General features: G+C 36.4%; 1 protein-coding gene across 4 annotated transcripts in view; it reads left to right on the top strand.

The window, feature by feature from the left end:
* LOC135688288 (segment polarity protein dishevelled homolog DVL-3) overlaps positions 1-26,484 on the top strand; it is a 54,627-nt gene that overhangs the window by 17,945 nt on the left and 10,198 nt on the right. For 2 of the 4 annotated variants that reach the window (XM_065205069.2, XM_065205072.2), the window contains 11 exons: positions 4,677-4,768; positions 6,224-6,347; positions 7,669-7,756; positions 10,212-10,281; positions 11,839-11,926; positions 12,637-12,688; positions 13,576-13,652; positions 14,269-14,336; positions 14,979-15,005; positions 16,001-16,060; positions 17,623-17,727. In XM_065205069.2, coding sequence (XP_065061141.1) covers positions 4,677-4,768; positions 6,224-6,347; positions 7,669-7,756; positions 10,212-10,281; positions 11,839-11,926; positions 12,637-12,688; positions 13,576-13,652; positions 14,269-14,336; positions 14,979-15,005; positions 16,001-16,060; positions 17,623-17,727 — 851 coding nt within the window. Of the gene's footprint in view, positions 1-139; positions 1,299-4,676; positions 4,769-6,223; positions 6,348-7,668; positions 7,757-10,211; positions 10,282-11,838; positions 11,927-12,636; positions 12,689-13,575; positions 13,653-14,268; positions 14,339-14,978; positions 15,006-15,999; positions 16,061-17,622; positions 17,728-26,484 lie in introns of those variants that run through there. The other 2 variants (XM_065205071.2, XM_065205070.2) reach the window with 2 other exon arrangements.

Genomic DNA, 26,484 nt, shown 5'->3' with positions numbered 1-26,484 from the left:
ACCTAACCCTAAACCTAACCCTAACCCTTACCCTTACCCTTACCCTTTACTTGAAATAATTAATCATGCTAATCCATGACTATTAATCATGCTTATTTATGACTATCAGGTCGAACAGTATGGAAACTAGACAATTCCATATTTGTTGGCTTATGAAAGCCTGACTAGGCCATATTTTCGAAGTACTTCAAATGAAAAAGAGGTTCGTATTGTCAAACCGAGTCTAGATAAGGTTTATTTGCTGTCTTTGTCAAATATTCTTTGTTCCATTGGCGTAGGGAGGAGCCCTATCGGTATATTGTTGCCACTGTGAATTAAATCAAACTTCATGAATAATGTATTCTAGAAAGGAATTTGTTTCGCTCTTTAGACGTATTGTTCAAGCGTCAGCCATATGCTTCAAAAGGTTGCTTATTAAAAGAGATTTCTATGGCGACAGGTTCCCTTAAAACTTATTGCAAGGCTAAAGCGTTTAATCAACAAAAGTTGAGCTAGGTTTTATCACCGGAATCACTCTTTGGTTAACTTTGCGAATCCACGAATTGTCTCTGCCGGTTGAGATGGTTTTCATTTAAAGAGAATAAGTACAAAATCGTATTTTATTACAGTGTTTATTGTTGTTTCGTTTGGTTGGTTTTGTTTTCACCGCACTGGTGTGTTGTCAGATAGTTTACGTTTATTTCAATGCTTATTCAAAAATTTACTTCACACAAAGAAACGTTGCCCAACTTAACAACTCGCAGCTCTATCCGATCGCCTGTCTTTTGGAATTTAAAGAATGGTCCAGAAAGACTTTTTGGTTTATTGGATCATAACAATTATATCAAGCCAGGACACAGTATCAGTGAAGAAGAAATTTCATGGTCTCTTATCGTTGTCGTTGCTTTAGAATTTGTGTTATCGTCAGACTTTAGGACGAAGTTATGTGCTTGTTTCGGGATATTGTTGGATTTTCGACTTTTACTGCGATCGTTGACGAAATCTAAAATCGAGCATTTGAGGTCAAGCAAGGATTGATCAGCCTGGAGACAGGTGACCATGATAGCATTTAACAGAAGCGCATTAATTCAAGTCTCGGGCTACTTACACATTTAGATGTGCACCCGCAAATTCACGGTTTTTTCTACTTGCCAAAAATCTAAAAAATCGAGCAAGGAAGATGCAAGAGAGTCAGGTGATTCGGAAAAGGTCAAGCTGTCACATGGAATCCTGTCATTTTTGTTTGTTAAAGAATCAAGGAAGTTGAAGCCAACGCGTCGTGGAAAAGCCTTTCAGAATAAGAATGGAAGTCCGTACAGGTACTCCGGTTGCCTCAAATTGAAAGTATCGCTTTTATATGTTATTCCACTATTTTTAAGGTCATATGATTATTTTCAGTTGATCATTGACTATGCTAGGCAGGTACTAAAGTTGGTTGGAGATATTAAAACCAAAAGTGAACTAGACCTTTAAGCTTCTTTTAAAACATAACAACAAAACAAAACTTTAAGAATCATAACAAATTTTTCATATCGGCATTATATTTTGATCCCACCGGTTTCCAAAACAACTTATTAATTGCGTTTATCCATCTTTTGACACCAAACCTTTCCTTCTCTCTAGTCATGTGGAACAATTCATCTTGGTTTCGTTCGATTAGCTCATAATTGACAATATATATTTTTACCTGATGGAGACCAATAAGCTTTAAAGATCATGGCAACAGTAACGAAATGGAATCTTATGAAACTCTGTTGCGAAAGACCAAGGCTTGTTTGTTTAGGGACGTGTTTTGTCGCATTTACACTAAACCAGGTGCAGGATTCGGAGACACCTTTCGCCTTGTTATTTCTAAGCAAATTTTGAATTTTATTTTTTTTGCAGAGAGGCTGTTTCTGGTCGGTTTATTTAGACTACATCGAAATGAAATTTTAAATATTAATCTTTCATTCAAATTGCCCTAATACAGAATTCACACAATACTGCTGATGATATTTTATACAAAAAGGGTAATACGTGCCTAACGAACGTTTGTTTTGTGTCTTCATTTCGTACATTGATGTCTGGACATTTCATCAGCTTTTATCTTCTTCAAAATACACCCTCGGCAAATTTCCCAAAAACGCCCAACATCTTTTTGTAACGTGTCAAACGAAAATTCAAACGAATTTTTACGTTGCAAATGAGAAAAAAGTATTGTTGGTATCCCCATCATTATATGTAGGCTTTTAACTTCAATTAGCTCAAAGCACAGAAATATTGTTTGTCTTTCATGCAGTTTAGCTCTGCTAAAACCATAGAATAGTATATGTTTGTATTTATTCAAGTATATTATTTGTTATTTGATCCTATTGTTCCTGGTCGATTAATATGTCAAAAAAAGCAACCCTGGTTTTTTTTTAACCAAATTGAACGATTACTTGGTCCATATGCGATGACTTGTTGTTTCAAGGCAGCACAATAACATGTTTTCCGTGAAAAAATCATTTTTCGATTACAAAACTGTTTTGTCAACACGACGTCGTTTCTATATTCCTCATTGGACATGAAGGTAGCAACACTTGCCTTGTCAATTAATGTTTATTTTGGAAGCAGAATCACAAGTCATTGTCTCCTTAAACAGATATAGAAACTATTTGGAAAGATGTTGTACTTTTGGTTGCGTTTGTCATGGTTGTTTTTCTTTCAAGTGTAGCAGATAAAAACAAGCTTGTTTTGAGAGGGACCAAGGCCAGTTGTCTTTGAGATTATCCCCTTACGATGTTAATGAGGACTTAAGGTGTTTGGTTAATCCTGCGTTCAAGATGAAATGGATATATGGGTGTTCTGTTTGTAAAGATATCCATCCTCATAATGGTATGCTAATATGATAGGCAATCCAAGTAAAAGCCAAACACAAGCTTAATGTGAACTCAATAACGCAAAAGAGATTGCTCTCGCCTGTCCTATACTTAACTCTAAGATTAGTTTCTTACAATGGATGGTAGCTAGAGTCATTTCAAGGAGGCAGTTAAGGTTACCAGTACTCCATTTTCTAAGAACTCCAGCCATTTAGATACTGTTTAGGCATAAGCGTGAACTAGACTGGGTAGTCCAACGTCTCAAACCCTTCCACATTCGAGTTGGGGGAGGGGGGGGGATTTATTAGAACATTGATATGGAAATGGGGCCAGATCGCAACACCGTTTGTACATACTTTTAAGCTCAACAATTTTGTTGATAAAACAAATGAAGAAGATTTAGTTAGGGTTGTTAATAGATATTTTGATTGTTAATTAAATGCTATTTCCTTGCAATATATATTTCAAGGAAACCTGTCGCCATAGGAATTTTGACTTTGGATTCGAATGTATCCCGGCATCCTTTGTCAGTCCGGCACTATCAATGCCTGACCTAGCCTCTTTCGTATGTCTCCTTGACCTGCAATAACCTCTTTCGTATATCTCCTTGACCTTCAAGGAGAGGTTATGACTTCGCACATACAGATTTTGGGTTGCAGTTGATTTTTATTGGGTTTGCAAACAGGGCTGTAGAAATGCTTTTTATTTCGAGTTTGCTGAAGGGAACGACTTTTGGTTGGTTTGTTTGTAATTGTGATCTGAAGGGCCTTTGAATTACTTTGAAAAGGTTACCAGATTTGTGGCCAGCTGTCTGTCAAGATTTGAGTTGGTCTATAACTTCGAATCCGTTTATTATCTGTTAATGTGAATTTGAATATCATATCTGATCGGATAAGGAAATGGCTGACGCGAGCATTTTGGTTCTTGAAGTTTTCAAAACCTATGATTGGAACAGTTCATTGGTACGAAGATTGTTTTTCGGTCCTGGATCGTAACATAGCTGGCAATATATGAGAAACTTCTCACTCAATTGAATTTCAGTGTGAAATATCAGTTTCAGAAAAGGTGAACAAATTGGCCTTTAAGAAATAGTTTAGCATGCAAGTTTTCTTAAAGATTTTGGCCTCTCAAACAATGAAGGTTTTGCGATTCAAAAAGGTAGCTGTTGGTCTGTACGGCTAAATTTGATAATGTAGGCATGACAAACCCATGTAATGTTTTTCGAGATGGGCTTATTCTCAACCCAGTAACCATAATGCTTAAATGTTGCATGATGTCATACTGGTTATGTTTTCTGACCCCTCAATCATGACTTTTAAATTTCCCTTTAAAGTAACTTTGGTTTTGTAGAATTAGCAGGTTTAACATGTAAGGACAATTTTTTGTTGGATTGTCCTTACCCCCATTTTATCTTTCCATATTTCTGCAGGACAAATCCATTTTAGTTCTGGAGATACTGTATGTAAATTTCATTCAGGTCACGACTACCCCTGATAGAGTTAGGTTACTAAGTCTTAAAGATATTTTGTCCTGCTTTTATTCATTTAATTAAAATTTTATTAATGGATGCCAGGAAGAGCCTTGTGGTGAGAATAGCTGCCTGTAATAAGAGTCATCCAAAATGGTCTTGACTCGGCCTATTCTTAACCCTTATGTCAAGTAAGAACACAAACACATACTTCCGCTTTCATTTAAGAACCTTGTACCGTATTTCAAAACATTCAAAGATATTCTCGTATAAAACATGATTATTTCATAAGCGAATGATGGTCACGCTACGTGTCTTTACATCAATATGCCAAGCTTCGGCCAACGTATCAAAAGGTTGAAATTGCATATCTCCCGATTGTTTTTCAGGGGCAAAGATCGAGGAGGCTTTGAATCTGAGGCGGAATCGATCGTTTCAAGGAGAAGTTCTCGGAGGTCAGCAAGGCGTTCCGATAGCGAAGGTATGATGAGTTTTGTTCTTCTATTATTATGTCGTCAACATATTTTGCAAGAATAACAGGAGGAAGCTACATATTCATGAATAGTGGATAAAGGGCAGTGATTAGTCTCGAAAAACACTTAGCGTTATCCAAAGCTCTTCCTCCTTGATCATAAAATCCAACACAAGAAAAATCTGCATCCCTAAAAACACCAAGTTACACTATTTCCCACCAAATTACACTATTTCCCACCAAATTACACTATTTCCCACCAAATTACACCATTTCCCACCAAATTACAAGAGAGAGCTAAAAGGAAAGCTAGTTATTGTGTTTAATCCAAAAACTGCAGACTGGAAGCGAAATCAGAAATGTGTCGTCATATGGGAGCTAAAGATTTTGCAGCTCAGAAAACTTGTTTTTTTTAGAAATTGTAGTGTTTCCTTATTGAATAACTATTCTCCCAAAGTTGATACCCGAAAAAGTGTGGCGTTAACTATCTCTACTCTCAAGTTTTTGTTGAGCTATACATATTTCCCTTCTACCAAAGAAGCTGGTTATGTTTAGAAACCTTGCCGTCTAGTGCTGTTAAAAACCACGAGTATCTACTAGGGTACAAAACTTTGATTTTTGCTGATATAGATCCCTTTGTGAGACCCCTTTGATGCTTATGACATATTCCCAAAGTTCACGGTACACAGCCCAAATTTTGTGTTCCTGAGTGTTTCTAGAAGAATGATGTTATAATGCATTCTGTATTTTATGTTCCTGAGGGTTCCTAAAAGATTCTATATTTCAGTCTGCATTGCATGTACAATTTCCAAATTCTGCTAGATTTTTGTTGACAGTAATATTTAAGCATTTCTACACCAACTTGCTGTAGGTATTTAACGTTCTTGAATATTGTGTTTCAAGGCATTGTCTTCGTAATCACTCATGCTAAGTTTACCAGACCTTTCAAGGTCTTTAATCTACTGATTGTTCGTTTTTTGATGAAAGCTCAGCTTTCTCATCCTTCATCGTTATTCACATATCGATTGAATTTCCAAAGAATTCATTCGCAATGAAATTACAGTGTACGGAAGATGTTTTGGTGTCTGACTAAATTTAACTTTCTAAAATGTTGGGGTACACTTACCAATAACCATTAAAGACCTTTCAAGGTCTTTAATCTACTGATTGTTCGTTTTGCGATGAAAGCTCAACTTTCTCATCCTCCATCGTTATTCACATATCGATTGACTTTCCAAAGAATTAAAATTACAGTGTACGGAATATGTTTTGGTGTCTGGCTAAATTTTACTTTCTAAAATGTTGGGGTACACTTACCGATAGCACTTTTTGTTTACAAATGGTTTACAGCTGTAGCCAATTTGAAACAGTTGTTCTTGGCTTTACAATACTGCTAATTACTTGGTCATTAGCTCTTAGCTCAAGAAAGAACGTCAATCATTTCCAAACAATCCTCTTTTTCAGCCGGTCGTGCTCCTCAGCAGAGGACAAGCAGACGGCATCATGGCGGCTCGGAGTACGACAGTTCCTCAATGATGAGCAGTGACCTCGATTCCACGAGTTTTGTAGATTCAGATGATGAAAGCAGGTGACTGCCTTTTTTTGTCTAAGCATCGACTGTTAATTTTACGCTTTGAACGCTGAATATTTTGTTATTGCACGATTTTATAACATAGGCTTCAAGGCTGCATTTTGTTGGCCACTGTAAAATGTTTGTTTTTTCTGAAGAAGCGTTAATTATGAAATTGCTGGCTTATATAAGCAAAATAAAAGGGAAAGATGGAAGCACTATTGAGACTAAGGACTCAACCTGAAATTCCCTGCCTTTTTATAAGAATTTATTCCCCTTTTGATTATGAGTGAAAGTTTGCCATTGCACAGCTTTATAAACAAACGTTTGATATCTATTTTTGAGTGATAAAAGGTGATATAAAAACCCGATCGAATACCAAGGGGTCAATTGAAAATCTCTGTATCTTTCCTTTACTGTTGATTATAGGTTAAGTTTAATGATTATATTGCCCCTTTTTATTGTGGGAAATATTAGAATATTGATGCGGTAACGAACATTCAAAGGTTATCTTCTTGCCTTTCTGGTTGTAACTAAATAGTGAATTACAATGTGTTCTCCATGTAGCGGACAACAGGTGAACCAAGTTTCTGTGCACTGAATGGTAATTTCCGTTCGCTGGATTTTTCTTGTATCAGCTTTGACCATGGGGAAAAAATTTTTAGGACGAAGAGTTTTTTCTTGTTTGTGCGAAATGAAGGCTTCACTGAAATGATGAGAAATAACGTTTGTCAAGATAATTTATTGCACACAGTCATATCAGCGTGCTAGTTTTAAGACCAATTATGATGGCCTGCAAGCAGCGGTTGACTTTAATCAGAGAAATGAGAACTAAGTGTCTTACATTAATTGCAGTTTTTCTATTGATTTTAATGACGTTTATAATGAACTAAAAGTTCGCGGTAAAGAAGACGAGTAACAGCTCAGATTGTCTTTGAAAGCATTACTGTAGCTGGGACAAAACTAGCTTCTCTTTGGTAAACAGAAAGACGGTGCGAGTAGGCCAAGTAGCCTTATAATTTACAGACAGACTGAAAATTCAATTTAGATTTCATTTTTCGACAAATGATACACTGTTTAGCCCTAAATTTGTTTTAAAAGAGTTTTAAAACGTGAACCCCGTTAAGTAGGGCAAACCTATGGCTTCCAAAAAACCTAGATGTTAAAGGTGAATTTTTGGTTTCCCTTAAGCAGGACCTTTCGGTCTCGAGGTTAAGAGAAATCTGAGATTGTAAAAACACTCTGGAATGATTTTTGGTTGCATTAAGTATAATCCATTTTAAACTATGAATTCTCGTGTCTGTCTACACAAAAGTAGCCAAATTTATTCTCTTTTTAGACTATCAAGCGCCACGGAAAGTTCGCGTTACAGTCAAAGCAAGCACAGACGACGTCGACGCAGACATAGAATGCCCAGGGTGGAGCGAGTAAGTGCTTTCTTTTCGCATTATGCCATGCATTGATTGGACTAGTTTTCAAGCGCTGACCGTCACATGATCACTGGAACATTCATTGTGATTATTTTGTTGCATTTAAGCGCCGGTAAACTAGGCGTAGGCGAATAGGATTGGGAAACATACTGAGAAATTTGTAACAGAGTGACACGATCAGGGAGGACTCGAACCCGCGACCGGCAATTGTGTGCGTCATTACTCTACCAAGTGAGCTAGCCGGTCATATTGCCAATCCAAGCCTGATCTTGTTACTTGCTCAAATTTTTTCTCGATATAAATGAAGCATGGTTACACGAGTGACATAAATATAATCAAGCATGTAGATAGCAGTCAGCTTAGACACTAGTTTAGGAGTCAATGTTGTCTATCATTTGACTGTCTTAAGTTTTTTTAAGTTCATTTAATTTCGCAGCTCTAATACCTTCCCGCCGCCTTATAATTTGGTTGGTTCTGTTCTTGCACTTCTCGATGAAAGCGTTTTTAGTAAAAGTTGCAAAAAATAACTTTGGCTTGAATATTTAATTTTCTTTTTAAATGATACCTTACAGCACCATATTACTAAGAACTGTGTATTAAAAGGTCTTTCTAAGCAAAAAGGACTTTCGAATGCTGGGTTTGCACGCAATGTTTTTGATAAAGTCTTTTAGAATGTGTTAACAATTTGACCTGCCAAAGAGTTGCTACATACAAACCAAAATACCACGTTTGTCAAGGCATTGGCCGCAATGTCTTACAAATCCACATCTACCGGCCTTTTTTGTTCAAGTCATCGAAACCAAATCTCCTTCTTTGAATAACTATGCACGAAACAGGAAGCTCTTAAAATTTACACAAAGGGCGGTTGCCTTTTGGTTCCATTTTGTCACGAGTAGCAGTTGATTTTTTTAAGATTGCAGATCTCGAGATTCCCACACTTGATACAGCCAACTAATTGATTTAAACAAACTGGGGATTAATTATTATCCTGTCTTGGTTTTTTTTGTAAACGCACAACTGCTTAACAATCAGAGATGAAAACATTGCTAGATCTGTACTTTTATGAAGCAGAGCTAAAAATTGCCTAAGGATCTGTAGAAAAGAAATATGTTTAAAATTTCCGGTAAGTTGATCGGTCCCTTACAATGCAGGATTTACTGGTTTTTCCAACAGAAAATTGGGCTGTATTGTGGTTTGCGGAAATATCAATGAAAATCCAGGGCCTTCCAGAGAGTCTTTTATTTGTAGCTTTTAATCCTTGTAGTTAAATTACACTGTCTATGAAGTTTGGAGCATGTACCTCGTTGTGAAGAGTCCGGTTTCAAATTTTTTATTCTATAGTGCTTTGATGAGGCCACTGGATGCGGTATATTGACATGACCGGTTTTTCGCGTACTCTTACATCTGTCCTGTCATCTGGACACATTTTGATCACCGGCATTTGCTCACACTTTCCGCAATCACTTTCTCAAGTATCAACGGTGCTACAAAACATACTGTGAAACAATTTTAAAATCATTTGGCATGCAAGTCTTCTTTTCAATTGGGTGTTTTGGAATCTGTCAGAATTAAACGGAAAATTCTTTCTTGTCTAGACAAAGAGTTCGTCGTCGACTTGGACTGTTTTGTTTTCAACTTGGACTCTTTCGCTACATTAAGGGTCACTGGTTGATAAAAAAAAGAATCCAGTGAAACGCCCCTTTCCTTCTCTTGCGTCGTTCCACCACAAAAAACACGACTATTGATCTGACTTATCCATTGCTATTCTGGTGCAAAACGTCATTTAAAAGTTCTACAGACTCCTTTGCCTAAGATATGACATTAAAGACAATTCTATTAATGAGCTTTCAAGGGCCGGTTAGATTTGTGTGGCTAGAAGTTGCTAAATCGTCTTTGCTGGCTATAAGTAGGATTCTGCCGAATTCAAACAGTCGCTAGCTATTGTTATGCAGCTTATTGAAAAAAAAAACCAAATTCAACCAAGGGGTCGTAATTTACACAAAGCCCAACGCGGACCAGGCTTGGACTTACCGTTGTAACTTTAAACATCCTATGCAGTTTTTAAGCTCGAATATGTGCACTGTTATTTCAATGATGAATAACCAAAGTTGAGATAATACCGATATATGTAACGGCAATTGATAGGTTACTGTATTAGATACCATCCTTAATCTGCTCATCTGCTCCATAAATACTGATTATGACATTGTCACGCAAGGAAACATATCCACAGCATAGACACCACTAACAGAACCACAAATTTTATCGGAAGCATGCAGTCATCTCTGGTTTGTACCAGGATATGCTAATTGAGTCGTATTAAATAATAGATAATTTAAAGATTGCAGGAAACAGGCAGCACAGTTTTTTGTAGTACGTGAAGCTTTTTTGTAATGGAAAATGTGTAGTTATTCTCCGGCTCAATTTCAATCTGTTAATTTTTCTTTTTCAGTGTTCCTCGTTCAGCACCATCACTGAATCAACAATGTCGCTGAACATCATCACAGTCACGCTTAATATGGGTAAGCCTGATTTGGTTGCATCTATAATACTAACTCCTGAAATCTGCTTGCACTATCACCTTTCATTAACTGTGATACCATCCAGTTGTCGTAGTGATTGTTACAAACTATCCAAACGAACTAACTGTATTGCTGTATGCGATTTGATTAACATATCTAGCTATGGCCCTTTTTATCTAAAAGGATCGCGACTGAGTTCGTACTTTGGTTGATCAATGATTTATTGATCGTTGATTTATTGATCAGTAAATGGTAGTTCGTTGAATTGTTGATCGTTGATTGACTGATTGTTGATTGATTGATTGGTTGATCATTAATTTGTTGATCTTTGATTTATTAATCAGCGATTAGGATCATTTGATTCACTAAATGTGCTCCTGCTACTAGTTCCTCTACACTCAGTGATGGCTCGCGAGATGTTAGCAACAACTTCTTACAAGCATCACTCGTCTAGTACATTTTCGTGATATCAAATGTTGTCAGAATACCCTGGTCAAAATATCTCACAAGCTAGGTTCTTAGTAGAAACGACACATTTGCTGGTCGTTGCACACGTTTCTTTATTACCTTCAATTGGAGCTACATCCATTTTGATCAGAGTATCTTTTGGGTAAACGTTTTCAAGCGTATCGCATGTATAGTTCGTCTACCTTTTTTCTACTAAACAAAAATTGCCACATTCCTTGTTTAGATTTCAGCATTTGCATTTGTGGGTATATGTTCCTATATTCCTGTATTCCTATATTTCCACTTATTCTTTTGTGCTATTTTAATGGTTTATTTATTCTTTATTCTCTTTTTCCGTCAGTTTCATTCTTTTTATTCTTTCTAAGCATAACTCTATAGATCTTCTCTTTAAGAACTCTTTTCATACTACCTTCAAACCAGTGATTCAAACTCTGTTGATAACAGCTAGTTATTTATGTATCGCGTCCAGGTTGTTTAGAGTCTTCAACTCAAACTTAAAACCTTAAGATTAGCAGCCGTTTTCAACAAAAGTCTGTCAAAAACAGCGAAATCTATGCAGTCCTTTAACCAGCTGAGTTTTCTATTGAAAAGTTAATTCGCTGAAGGCGACTGTCGAACAGGTGGCAGGAAGTACCAGACAGAAAGCTTAACTTGACATTAGAAGTCTAGGCTTTATTCCACACCATTCATACAGCCATCATTACATTCATCCAAACACAGGCACCCATACACAAAAAGGCAGTTGCAAGTCTCGTGGCTTCAGCATCCTATGGGGCAGATGTGATGCCCCACCGTTTTGGAAGAGAGGGTGATCAAATTGTTCAGCTAACTCAAGCCTGACTGTAAATTTTATGGCCAAGTGGCTATTTCCTGGAAATCATTTTTACTTGCCATTCCATAGAAAAACATTCACGAATAAGACGGAAGAGAATTCCATGTTTTTATCTGTTGATTAAGACTGAAGGTCTTGTCCCCTGTAGCCGTTTAGCTTTGAGGTTTGGGACCTCGTAATATGCATACATTTTGCTTTTTTTAGTGATTTAAGAAGTAAACAGTCTCAATAAATCTATTTTTATTTTATCGTTTTAGATAAGATAAATTTTCTGGGAATCAGCATCGTCGGCCAGTCGAATAAACGCGGTGATGGCGGAATCTATGTTGGCTCTGTCATGAAGGGGTAAGTTTTGTTCGATACCAAATGATATAGCCGTTGCGAAGAGATTGCATGCAAATTGTAGAGAAAGTTTCTTAAGATTAGGCCCATAGTGAGGGATGCGTTAGTAAAAAAGTATCTTCAAACTGAAAACGGTTGTTCCCTATGTCTTCTGTGTGGTCGACTTTTAGTCTTAGACCAATGTCTTGTACTAAAATTTGCAAATTATTTTCTACAAGCACATCTATGCTATTTTATTTACTTTGATTCTCACAATCCGTTGTAATCTATTTTATATATTTTCACAAGCAATTCGTTATTATTTTACTATTTTAAGAAAAATTTGTTGCGTATTACCCTTCAATCATCTGAGTTAATATCTGAGTTGCAATGCTATCAAAACGTGCAATTTCCTGCTCTCTTCTGGTGCTGCCATTTTGAGCTGGATTTGTATCTATATATATCATCTTATATTACTTCTTGAAATTTGCCGAGGTTTTTTTAGTTGCTAATGTAAGGGAATTGCCTAGAGCTATGCCCTAACAGAGGGTGAGAATATTAGCAATTTTAAGCACAATTTTAACTGGTAAGCTGTCTAGAATAAGTGGTTTTAGACAGAAAGGGGTTGGGAAGGACCCTAAAAAATTAGCAATCGTTCTGGAAAGAAAGCCCTCGTTTTAACAACGATAGTATCAATTGAACTGCCTAATTAAATAAGGTACAATTTATTTCAGTGGTGCTGTCGATGCTGATGGAAGAATAGAACCCGGAGACCTGCTTTTAGCCGTATGTATAAATTTCTTTGCCTATTATATTTCTCCAGGTACATGAGAAAGGTGTTTGTTACATTAACTGTCTTAACCAGTTGGCTATTTTTTATGGTCACATTGATATTTGAAATCTCTCTAGGAAAGAAATAAATTGACCAATAAGTTCTCTATGCAGCTGTATAAGAATTGTTTATGTAATTATGATCCAGAAGTAGTTCCTAATTTACTTGGTGCAATCTCTTACCAAATATTTAACCCCGAAGGACATATGGCTCAATACTGACCCAATGCTTCTAATAAAAAATGGGTCATATTTTCAACCCCATGATTTTATAGTGAAATATTTTTAGCAGAAGCAGTATTTCTAAAGCTGAACTAAGGCGCATCTTGTCTGATTCATTTTGACTCTTAATCTATTATATTGTCCTAAAATTGGATCCATAGTCTTTTTGCTTCAAAATTCATGCCTAGAAATTTCAGATGAATCGAATAACAGATAAATGCAATTCGAGGTACATTATGAGATGGCAACAAACCACAATGTTTCATCAATTTAATAAGTCTTAATTGAAGTCAAACTCTAGTAGAAAATCTTGGATAAAAACTTTTAAATTTTTCAAAATGGTTTAATGCATCAAAAACGAAGTAGCTGGATGTTTGAATTGTTTCATTGCAGTTTTGAAATTTGTGTCTTCGGTCTATGTAGTTACCAACAAATATTTAGTGGCATTACCGGGGAGGCTAAAGGCAGCAATGAACTGGCAACCTTACCTTGCGATGATGTTTGTCCGTGAAGTTTCTCCTCTGTAACAGAGACTCCCTTTAGGAAATGGATCGTATAAAATTTACCAATCCAGGTGACATCACTCACTCTTTTGTTGACCTTTTCCCCCGATTTTGCAGGTCAACGATGTTAACTTCGAAAATATGAGCAACGATGATGCCGTTCGAGTTTTAAGAGAAGCTGTACACAAACCAGGGTATGAATCACGATTTTTGTATTCCGTTTTAGTTACTTCAATAAAACTAAACAGGAGAGGGTCTTGCAAGGCAGGCCTGACCAGTGCAACTTTTATTTTTCTTTGGATTCATGTGTTCAGATGAAATCATAAAATGAGGTGTTTTATGTACTTTTCCTTGGTATTTTCTTTGGAATTTACCTATTTTAGGATTTTCTCTTAAAAATGAATAAACCCCCAGGGGGCTAATTCGAGGATTTACGGTATAAAAATTACCACGAGCTCAGAAATAACCATTTACAAAGAAGAAGTTTTTTGCGGTTGCCGAAAGTTTAGCTGTTTTGATTTCATGCCCTGTGTTATTAAAGGACTTTTTGACAGGCTCTTATAAAAGTACATTGTCGAACTGTTCTTTTTTCAATAACCAAAAACGATTTGCGATATCAAAGCAAGCAGGATCTAATGCAAATATCTCTGTGGATGGTTGTAGAGAAAAATGAAACTGTCATCCATATTTGGTGATACAACTAGAGTAATGTTAGAAACCTTAACCTGTATCCATTCACAACCATCTCAAACTTAACGTACGCAGATACAATTTATCATCGTTTTTTACCTTGCTTGTCTGCTCTTTCAGCCCAATAACGTTAACTGTTGCAAAGTGCTGGGATCCATCACCGAAAGGTTATTTCACAGTTCCTAAGAGTAAGTCTATTGTATTTGGTTTTCATTTGCTCAGTGATTGCTTTTGTGATCCTGTTTTCATTATAGTATACAAATAGGACTGTGAAAATAGTACAGAAACCCTTCTTTCACATTCTTTTGACCCTGAACAAACTAAAACTCGTAAGACGGTTCGCACAAAAGTAGTGATCAATAAAAGCGAATAAACATTTGAGAGGCATAGATATTAAGGGTCAAAGTTTGTCTCCCTATTATGAAAACAGGGCCAACATTTCAAAATTAGTTTCAATTTTAATATGTTTTGTTGCTTCAAATGTTACTTCTTTCGTTGCCTGTCATGATTTGTGATCTCACCTTCGGCTTCTTGCTTTCGATTTGAGTTTTATATATCGTAGGATTTATCGTAGAATCTAAAATTATTTTATTGAATAGGTAGAATCCACCAATTTATGTAAGCCTTGTTAAGAGAAACTGAAGTTTAGAATTGAAATGTTAACAGATTTTAAGGATCCTAAACTTATTTCACTAAATGTAAAAATTCTAAAGGTTTTGCATGTCAAGTTGTTACCATTCAAACTGTTAAACATAAGAACACAAAGCATTTTCCAGAATAGCTTTAAATCAATCTCGTTCTTTTCTACGTGTTTTGATGTCATATTTTAGATGATGGTGTACCTGTATCCATAGGTGGTGAGTATCTTGTTTTGTTTCTACCTTTACTTTTATTGGCACATTCATATCTAAATGTCATATTGCTACTGGAGTTTCTGAAACAGATAGATCCAGGGCTACAAGGTTGATTTTCACATGAGTCTGGAGTTTGAAAATTCAAATTGATTTTATATTTATATTTAACTTACCCCCAGATTCAGGTCTTTAAAGGCGTATCTAGATCTGATAATCAATGTACATCATCTTCGCCTGAGATGTAATAACCGATCAAGAATTATTTGCCTTAAAGTGGTTTATTATATATTGTTAACATGCCGTTGTTCTCAGAGGCAATACAAATCGTTATGATTGCAAGTCATATGCGTCTATTAAGGCAATAACCGGTAATTTTCGTGAAAATGTGCGCATGCATCTTGCTATCAGTAAAAATAGTAGCTAATTAAACAAACCGCTAAAATACAGGCCTTTTTGACAAAACGTGGCTAAGTATTCTGTCCACTTTTTTCTCGGCAACTTTTTCAAAATTATCCGAAAATTATCCAGACCTGTTATAACTATTCGCTTACCCCTAAATTTATAAGGATACTCGGTATCAATTGAAAATGACACTAGAATAATTAATTGTGATTTATCTCTTGTTGACATTAAGTTATTCGTAGTGTCGTCACCTTTCGTGTTTAATTGACACCTTGTTGTTATCTTGGGGTAATTAGACCGCCCAGTTGCTTCGTTATCGCTAACTCCCCCCACATTACGTTATCGAATTAATTATAGCAATCTTGAGACCAGTAGTTAGTTGCTCCTAAGTGTTATCGATAGGAAGTTTTAATTGAGTTGTTTTTCGATGTTAATCCATGTTTCAAAAGTGAGAGGATTTCCCTGCTTGGACGAGTTGCTGTCAAAATTCGCTGTCAATTTTGCTGTCAATTTTGCTGTCAATTTTGCTGTCAAAATTTGCTTACAAAATTCGCTGTCAAAAATGCGTTTTTTATTCTTTTGTTCGATTTCTGCAGATGAACCAGTTCGACCCATCGACCCGTCGGCTTGGATTCAGCACTCAGAGGCTGTGAGAGGTCTGTTTTTTTCTTCAGATTTACAACTCAGTAAACTCGATAAATCTTAATGCTTCGTTCATCTTTTAAATGTCCTAGCTTCGAGATTGCAACTTTGCGTTGAATATTTTTTGCTGACAATCATTTTGGAATGTCTTGCGCAGATTCTGCAAGAAAATTGGCAGTTATCAATTTATATCTAAGCAAACTTTGTTGATTTTGCAGACGGAATTCCTCGCTAGATTTGGATGCTTTTCTGTTAGAAAAAAAACCAATAAGAATGCTATCCAAATTTCTTCAGTATATGCTAAATTGTGAAGTCATAATCAGTTATAAACTGAAACATTTTCAGCACTGTCTGTCAAGGATTGTAGGTGTTATACGAAGAAGGTTAACACCCGGTTAACAAGTCATAAATCTTCTAGTGTATCAGAATCATTTATATAATGTGTATTGCTCGCATTTGTTTAAAGTTGCTGCTGGCCTCTTTTTGAAGCTAGTTGCATGTATGCACCATTTGTAACTTGTTTTAACCGACGTCTCTATTAACGGACACCTTTCTAAACCTGACATTTCCCGATAACTCACACCGTTTGCTAGCTGACGCCTACCAGTAGCGGACATTACTAAACACCTGACAGATAATGTTGCCTCGAAACTTGTTACATGTTGCTAAAGCATTATAAATGTAACATTCAATCGCCGGACACCTCCTTAGAACTGACAGTAACTCTGGTCCGACAAGTATTACACTATGCAGAGTTCTCAAGGTTTAGGCAAGAACTGAGCTTTAATCTTTTTTAACTTCTCGTGCAGGTTCTCAATTATCATTTTAAAAAGATTTCCTGTTCATATTGACAATGTCATCATTGCTGTTCTGTATTATTCAATCAATCGATAGCTGTATGTTATCTTTGGTTGCCCAACCCCCCTGTTAGCAGTCATTTTATTTTGATGTATTATGATTCCCACATAATTAGATCAGGCCATAATAGCCTCTAATCTTTTATGGTCGTCGGCCTTTATCGCCTTAAAGTTAGTTTGGCGCTGATTTGATTGCGTCTTGTCTGTTCAACACCCCCAATGCTTGAATCTGGTATCCCCAATTTTATCTTGGAAATCAATCAGTGTTTCTGTAATAACCAAGATTGTCTCGGATAAAGAGTCACGTTTTAGTGTGGCTTTGAATATTTGCAAATAGCCGGAAATTTCTTTTTGAGGGCAGTACCTAATATATCAGTAATGATTTTTATGTCAACGATGGTGGTGCGAAATCCCATTTTGTAAGTTTTGCATCCCTCTCGTTATTATTACGATTAACTTTTCTGATCTCTTTTTCCTCTGCTTTTCGAGCTTAAGACCAGCTTACCTTGATTGACTTTATTTTCTGATTAGATAAGCTTCGAACAGCTTGTAATTTAGAAATCTTTTTTTTCAGCTAGATAGAGTCTGAATGTATAAGGGACCATGTTGAGCCAAGTAAAATATACACCTGATTGTTTGCATTAAGTTAGACAGCATAAAGCCTTTAAAAAACAAAAGATAAGTTTCATATTGTGACCTGTTTGTCATTTCCTTTTTAGCTGCTGGAGGACTGTTAAGTCGACCTCAAGGCCCTGGCAGTCCGTCCCTCAGCAATATGACTTCTACCAGTTCATCGCTCACAAGTTCAATACCCGAAGCAGATCGTAAGTCACATTTTACCCTAACTTTCCTCTCGTCAATGTTTACTTCTATTCCATGGTACTGTCAGTAAGCCATATGATAATACCCTTTGATTTCACTGTTTAATACCTTATAGCTGTATGTGACAGCAATATCATGTAACACAAGGTACCAATACCATTACGAAAATAAGCTCGACACAAAAGAAAGGTGTCACTAAAGATGGCATCTCTTTGGTTTACGTCAGTGCTCGTTCTAAGAGTGTCAATTAAAGGACGTAATTTTAATAAAATCAGGTTGTCTGCTGGTAAGATCATTTAGAAGTTTCTTGCTTTTCAAGCAGTTTTTTTCATGGTCTGTTGTGAAGTCAACTTATCTTAGTGTTTATAGATGAAACTTTTCGTTGCAATCTTTCGGGACCCTGCAGAATAATGTTTGGTTTTTTGATGGAAATTTGTTAACAAAACTTGCCTAAAAGTTAGCAAATGGGCTGGAGTATTGATGATGTTGAAGGCTGTTGACAGAGCTTAATCGGCTTTCATTGCGTTTGATCCAGTCGGTTGGTTCTACACTTTATCTCTCAGGAACTATGAACAGCCTTCTGCCACCTCTGTCTATGTTTTCCTGGTACAATTAGTCCTGAACATGTCGCATTGAATTTTTGCAATTCAGCTTTCATTTCTACTACATAGCTAGAAGAACGATCAGATTTTCCAAACCCCATTCTCTGATTCGCTTAGAAAGTCTCCTCGTGCTCCGATCTCTTCCAAAACCACATTGCCCTGACTTTCACTTTTACATTTAAAAAATACTTTACATTTCTTACAAATATTTCTTGCAATTTCTTATTCATACACGTCAAAGGCACACACGTTCCCTCTTGACATTATCAATTCACAGATCAACAAACCTTTAATGAAAAACGGCCTTTGAATCCCAAACACTACGTTACCACCACAGTTTAAGATTAAGGTGTAAAACTATGAACCACTCAGGGCTTGGTTAAATTCGATTCTTTGTGGTTGTGCAACATCATTTTGCAACTTATGTCATACCAGTGATTCTTGCTTGGCAAGTATTATCTTTCTGGTATTGGCTTTTTAATAGCTTTTTCATTCTTCAGTAGGAAACTCAGAACTTCCTTTTAGCTGTGCTTTTAAAACAGGTTTATTTTTTTTTGCTATCAAGTATCTGATTTCCTCAAACGAAAAAATTACCATAGACCTCATGCTGCTGGTATAAAGAAGGTTTTCCTATTTCTTGCTTTGTTAAAGTGATTCATTTTCCTTCTTACTATTCATTGTCAATTGATGTGATGCAATTTTTATCAAGATGCCTACCTTGAAATACTTGATAAAACTGTCTAAACTTAAGGCTACAAGTTAATAATATTCAACAGAATAATTTTTTGTTATTAGGCTTGATAAGAACATTAATTCATATTAAGGTTTTTATCATACTTGAAAAATATATTGTCACATAACATATATCAGCCAAATAAAAATTGTATGGCGTTATTTGGCACCATTCAGAAAGTCCTTCTGTTGATTAGCTTATATTTGTGTTTCATGATATTTCATGATAGTGTTTTGATCATGATGATAGAAAGAGCGGTTAATATTATTCGATGTTAAGCAAGAAAATTCTCAAATATTTTTATAAGGTTCACCATAATAGATTTGCTAAAAATTTAACCCTAGCAAATTAGTTTCAACTATAAATTTTGGAAGGTTCGTTGTATTAATTCGGGGTAAAAGAAGGCATTAAGCACCATTCAACATCCATATTATTACACAACAACCATATTTTTACACAACAAAGTACTTTGTTGGACTTTTAGATATGAAGGCGATCTTACTATAAACCCTGTCACATTTTGTTTGGCTATAAACCAAGTCTGTTTGGCTATAAACCCGTTAAGCATGAAATCACAGCCATGAACTTAAAAATTCACAAACGAGAGTTTTTGTTAGTCCATGTTCAGTTGTGACTTCTCTATCATCAGAGCTATTGGATTCTGTAGTATGTTGCTGATTAAAGAGCAAGGGCACCATTATAACCGCGCTCCATACAGACGAACATTGAAATAATGATACTAGTAATTTATAAGTTTAACTCATCAATCAGATCTTGGACGTATCTGACATCGCTGCAGACATGCTAAACCGCTAAGCTTGTATCATTTTAATTGAGATGTTTAAACCACGCGTGTCTAGTTGTGTGGTAACTGGCAGCCTAATGCCATGTATTCGGTTTGCTTTGTAAAATATTTAACACGTTTTTTGAAGACGGGGACCAAAAACTGTTAACTCTCAGAGTTATGAGATACTAGGTAACTGGCGAGGTGATTATTTTTTTAATAAAGGAATTTTCCTTGTTACGTCTTAAATCCATATTTCTAAAAGTAGGAATGTTTCAATAATCGTGCATTGAGAGGTAGGTCCAGTGTCTTATCAAGCAGGCATATCTATCGAGGCAACTGGAATCAGTCCAATTCATTTCTTTTCCAAAAGCTCTCATTTGTTGCTACTAGGTGTACCCAGTAGGTGTAAAATTCACACTTTTGCGCTTCACAAGGCTGTTCAGTGTCATTTTGAGTTCAATTACAAATTTTAAGGTGGGATTTTATCATCAAGCACTCGATTTTTACGAGACACTAAGTTAAAAACTGAGAGATGCCTCGTTATTGACAGTTGCATGTTTTTGACATGGACATCAAAGTTCTGAAGTTGCCTGGCAGTATATTTTTTCCTTTCTTTATTCCATATAGACTATAATGGATAAAGAAACTTCTTTTACACATATTGTAACCTTGCTTCATTGCTCTATTGAAGTGGGAAGGTTGTTAATGTCATTTGTTTAGTACGAGCATTTGCAAGAACGGAATAGTTTATGCTTAGTTAGTTGATACCATTGTTTCTAATGAAGAAGTTACATGGCAGCCCAAAATGAAATTTGATTGCTTTTGAATAGGAATTGGTTTTCCTGTGTTGAAACGAGTCATTATTTTCAGAATGCTAACAGATGTAATCATATACTATAGGATGTTTTTCACAGCTGGACCTGTTTTCTAAATTTGATGTGTTGGTTATGACATACTTATCAAATGTGAATTATCACGTTCCAGAACTTGCCTTGTTGCATACTTTCAGTGCTTCATATTAACTGCTAGCTTTGATGCTATAGTCACATGAAAACGTTCCTTCTTCAATAAGTATCTTGGCTACATCATGGAATGAATTGAAGATTGAAATCCTAATACCGTCACATACCTTTCTAAAACGACAGTGGGCCCGGAAGTTGTGTTTTGTACTTGCAAGGACCTACCAATTTTTTGCCTTTGAAGTTAACTATGCATTTTTCCCTTTTCTATTTATCGAGAGGGCTGATTTTCGAATCACTGGTTTGTATTTTGGGTGACATTTTCTGAGAGGCTCCATAGACAGATTTTGAAGTGCAAAATTCATCCTATTTTTTGCTTGAATTTTTTTATTTTTTGCTGGAAAAGGTTTCAGAAATTGACAGATTTGGGAACAAAGATTCATTTTCGAAGATTCGTCTCTATTCATGCTTTAATTTGCACGATAATTAGCACTGCTACATCATCAAGGTCTGGTGAAACGGTGAAATTTAATCAATGCAATCACGAAGTTATCAACCATTTAGTTGATGGTATTTTCTTTTTATTCGTTTGCAATATTTTCTTCTTTCTTCTGTCGATCATTGCTCTTTCTTGGCGTTATCGAAGCAACAAGAGGCTAGATTAAGATGAAGAACAACGCATGCTTTTCAGAGTACCGTGGTCGGTTATTGGACAACCTTATTCTTTCTTTCTTGGGTAGAGTTACTAGCAGAAAGCCTAGGCCTGATTCAGAAAGACAATGAAATTCTTGATGGTCCCTGTGGAGGATTTTGAATAGACCAATGGTAGATCAGATTTAATGTCAGAAATTGGTGGCTGAATCGAACTGGCTTTGGCAGGGAGGGTTTTTACGTGGTTGATATTTTCTTTGAAAAAACATGTTTGCCTTTTTAGTTTGCCCATAGAAATGTGAGATATGAGTCTGCCTTATCAAGTTTACCTCAAAGTTGTTATCTGGCCATCGGTATACACACAATAAACCACATATATAATGTACTTTTTTCTTTGCGTGAAGTCAAAATAGATGCATGTCGGTGACTTCCGTTTGTCCTTCTTATCTTGCTCGTCTTTTGTTAGGATATTCTTGTCCACAAAGGCTGTCAAATGCTGAATCGTTGATTCCATTAGCAAGGTTCTCATTGTACACATCAGCCTAGTGCTAAAAAGAACGGAACAAAATGGCTGGGATTCTTGTTGTAAAGACCCACGAGAGAACGGGCTGTAGAGTTATGATAAGAGCAAGGGGAAAATAAAGAACAAAAATAGGATAGACCAGTAATCTTTCGGCATTTACAAAGGGACCCGACCCCCTAGCCCTCCAGAACTGCCCCTGTATACAAACGTAGACAAGCCGACTTATACAACACACTTAAGCAGTTTTGCCCGTGGCACCACCACAGTGGTTCATTTTTGGAGATGTGAAGCTAGGTGTCAAAAACCGTCCCAATTCTTAGCACGTGCTATGTTTTTTTCTGGTATGCGCACATCATAACAGCTTCTGCAGGAGCTCTTCTGGTATCTTCGCCATGTTGTTTGGTACCCTGGCCATGGTGGAACCCGGCATTTCAAATGAGTTTAAAGCTTTGTTTGTAGGTATGCTGACCTTGGTCGCAAAGATTTTTAATGCTATTTACTACGAGTAGCTATGATATCTTATTTTAATTTATATATCCAATTGTTTCTTAACCAAAAGCAAATTAATTACACATCGTTAATGAAGATCTGACTGTAAATATCTGACCACATTACAAAGACAATTTTATTACAGTACCTCATGAATGTGCTTTGTGCAATTAACAAGGGTCATGAAACGTAATTTGTTCGTGCAAGAAAAGGGGGTCGCATGGTACTTGCTTTTGCTCCATTTTCACTGCCTCATTTTAGGCAGTGTTCACCTGCAATCTTGGACAGAGCTGTTGAGACAAGCCCCAAAACACGCACGCATGTAAAATCCAACTGCGACCCCCCTCACCCCAATCAAAGTAGAGGTTTATGTATTTTGACAGCAGAGATGTCAACCTTGAACTGGGGATGGGGGGGGGGGGATAAAAAATTTCATCACCGGCTGTCCCAGGTGTAGGCCAAATGGGCTGTAAACATAATTAGTACCACCCAATACCTATTTGAAAAGCTTGTTCTGACTCGTTCTCGAATTTTTTTACTTCAATAATTCTCGAACCTCGATGATGCGAAGATCGCAACGCCGATCATTTTGAATAGAATAACTCAGTTCTTATTTCTTCATTATTACATTTTTATCTTCTACAGTATATCAAGTTTTTTTATCGAATTGTGTTTACCATCTAATGTCGCATTTTGAACATAAAAAACTTCCATTTTTGCACGACTCAAATTGGCAAATTCTGTTAACAGCTAGAAAATTATCAATAGTTACCCAAATTAGGCATAATTGGTATAAACACACATTCGAAACTCTTCACAAATAATTTGATATTTTATAAAAGCTATTTTTTATAAGGTAAAGATTTTAAGACTTTCAAAAGGTTTACTTCATCTCCTTGGTAGTGACAGTTTTGCGATCTTGGTTTCTGAGCGATTCTGAATATAAGGTTTTGTTCTTATGCGAGATTCAATTGAAAAAGGTTTTCTTTTTCGTTCTCTAATTTTGTTATTCATCGCTAGATTGTATCTCTCGCTATTACAAGTTGTAAAGGAAAGAATTAGCCTTGTCATTAACAGGTTTAAATTATGGCTATCAAAAACTCGGCGTAGTTGTGGGACAACGTAGTTCCGAGAGCGTCGAGATAATGATTAGGGAATGTTTCGCATGCCAGCCATTTTGAATATGCTTTTGCTTCCAAACATTACTCTTAAATTGGATTTGAATATTTTGGGAAAAGCTTAATAGTCGTTGTGAAATTTATGACAGTTTATTGCTGTTGTTACCTTCTATAAATTTAAGCTCTGGGTAATAATTAACAGAAAGTATGTGTGATTGTTTGAAATTTGCACATGGTTATTGGATATAATGACGGGATCGTTTTGAAATTTCTACATGAATGTCGCTGTTGTCAGGCGATCCACTAGTGATTCGAATCTTCTGGCACATACTTCTTGACGAGTGACCACCTCTCAAAAGACCTTTGTTTTTCTGTAATATTAACTATTAACAACAAATGCTGTTATGGCCATGTTAGTTTGCTGGTTAAGGGGGAAGGCTGTATATTGTAGGAATGAAATTTCGTCATGCAAGCTTTTTACATATGTCACTGAAAAGTAATGTGCAACCTTCACAGGGTGTTCTGGCCAGACCGAGGAAGCTTTCTAACTCGGGTCCAGGCTCAATTGCTGGGTCTAAGGTAAAATATATCCGATTCTGCGACTTGATTTTATTCCAGGTCTTTGAGGTTTCGCGAAAATTATTGGGTTTATCTATAAAATGCTTTTGATATCCACGTGAAGTTTTTAGAATTGCCTTGGGCACACCCTACCCTTCTTTTTCTGTAATGTATGATTGATTAAATCATCCCCACTTTCAAAACAGGATGAATGTGAGTTTATGATGTAAACATTATTTGGTAAATAATACTAGTGAGACTCTTACTAATCAATTAGAATGGTGTTTGAAACAAATGACTGCTTAGTTTCTTCGATTCTATTCAGCTTCCCGAAATTCAACCTGTGTGTTGGCAGGCATAGGCTTCCCTGCTAAGGAGAAAATAATTGGGGACTGGAAACTAGTCATCTGTTATTTAGAGGAGGAACGCGAGAAGGAGTAGTTGTTGTAACAGAAGTTGCTGTGGTTGTTAAAAGAATAACTAGCGATACATCGTAGCTTAAAACCAGCGTAGTTTGTTTTGAAACCGATGATTGTAGCATGAGAGAATTAGTGTGTATTGTATGAACCTTTTTGGTAAATTCTTCTGGTTTAAGTCAATGCATTCAGATCGCTGCGCCACACGTGCAAAGGTTACCCTAGTTTCCTCTCAAGTAGAAATAACATACAGATAATGATAAGGAATGGACTGATGGATGGAACTTTATTGATAGCAAAAATGTATTGATTGCCTACCAGGGTTGTGAGGACCGTCTTGCCGCCAGTTTGGTTGAGAGCACTTGACATCCATTCTCTGTTTTCATACACGGGAAAAAACGTTTGATCAAATTGTTTGCTTTTGAAACTTCTTATATTTATATAGAGAATGCTTCAGATAAACACGGAGACAGTCATTTAAATTTTTTCTCTTTTAAGCAAGTGTGAAATGTCACCGTCATCATTATAACCGCCACCCCATCGTTTCATGTTTTTCAAGCCTCCGTTTCATGTTCATTTTCGTTGACATAGGTATGTTTTGTCTTTTCTGTCATTCGGAAGTTCATCGGCAACAAGCAAATTCGACTCTCAGGGTCGATCCTACCAAATTCAAAGAGAAGCTATATGTGAAATTGCTATTTTCTATGCCCCTTTTTCAATCACCTCTTTTGTTGATCCGTCGATTCCGTGGTTCCGTCGAATCTCATTCCGCGTATTACCTCTCCTTTGACACAACCCCCGTTATTTTCGCTTGCGGGTTTTAATCTCCCTATACCTCGCATACATTGTGTTGATTACAAATGGACATGCGTCAGTCATTTTGTCGCAAGCGATCCAGTTCAAAAAATTACCAGCGCACGGAAGATAATTCTAGTTTTTTCAAGTACGACTGCCCAAGGTCCAACGATTTATTCACTGAACGGAATCAATAAGATGGTGTGGGCAACTGCAAAGTTTAGACCGAGGGATTATTCCGAACTAAAGGAGATCGATGTCTTCGATGAAAAAAGCCTCAAAGCTCATTTGAAATTTTTGACATTAGTGGCAAAGTTGGCAAAAGCAGGTAATAATTCGGCTTATTTTATATTTGAGCTAGCAGATCGCTGTGTTTTCAAATTAAGTTGATTAAAGGATGTGGTTTACACTTCTTGTACTTACATCTGGTGTCTATTGTTGGCAGTCAATTTTGTTTTGATATGACAATACCTCATTTTTTATCAACAACCCCTAGCTTGACCGTCTGCCAATTACACGATAAACCAGTTGCGTTAGAGTGCCCCATGTTTACAAGAAAGCTCTTAAGAACTACTTAGAATTTTAGTTATTCAAGAATTTATTGGAAGCGATAGAATTCAATGTAGATTTATTAATGGTTTGTAATTTCATTAAATTCCTAAATATTTCGCGAGCTCCACAGGATTTGTCATCCCTGCGCGGTTTCCAATACGGTCAGGGTTATTAAAACGACTGCACAGCAACTACAGAATCCGGTTGTCCTTTTATTTCCGTGCTCTAATCACGCTCTCTTCTGTTATTCTATAACTATTTTTTTGTCTGGAAAACATTGCCACTGCCCCTATGCGCACTTGGTAGTTTTCCGTAGTTTTCCATAGTTTTACATCTGCCTTTTCTCTGCATTTTATAGACGTTTCCGTTTCTTTCTAGTGTGGGTTTATTTATTTGAGCAATGTCTTTCAGTTCTCTTTTCACCAACGTCAATGCCACTGATGCTTAGCACAAATCATGGCACAAGGGAAGTGGTAGAATGGACTTTACCCCCTCCCCTACAGAACGTGACAGCCCTCCATCCTATTTTTTCACATAGGAAAAACAATAATTTGACAAGTAAAACATGTATATGCG

The sequence above is a fragment of the Rhopilema esculentum genome, chromosome 19, assembly GCF_057945365.1.
Source record: "Rhopilema esculentum isolate cy_ngs chromosome 19, ASM5794536v1, whole genome shotgun sequence".
NCBI lineage: Eukaryota > Metazoa > Cnidaria > Scyphozoa > Rhizostomeae > Rhizostomatidae > Rhopilema > Rhopilema esculentum.
This window is presented reverse-complemented; position numbering and strand designations above follow the sequence as displayed.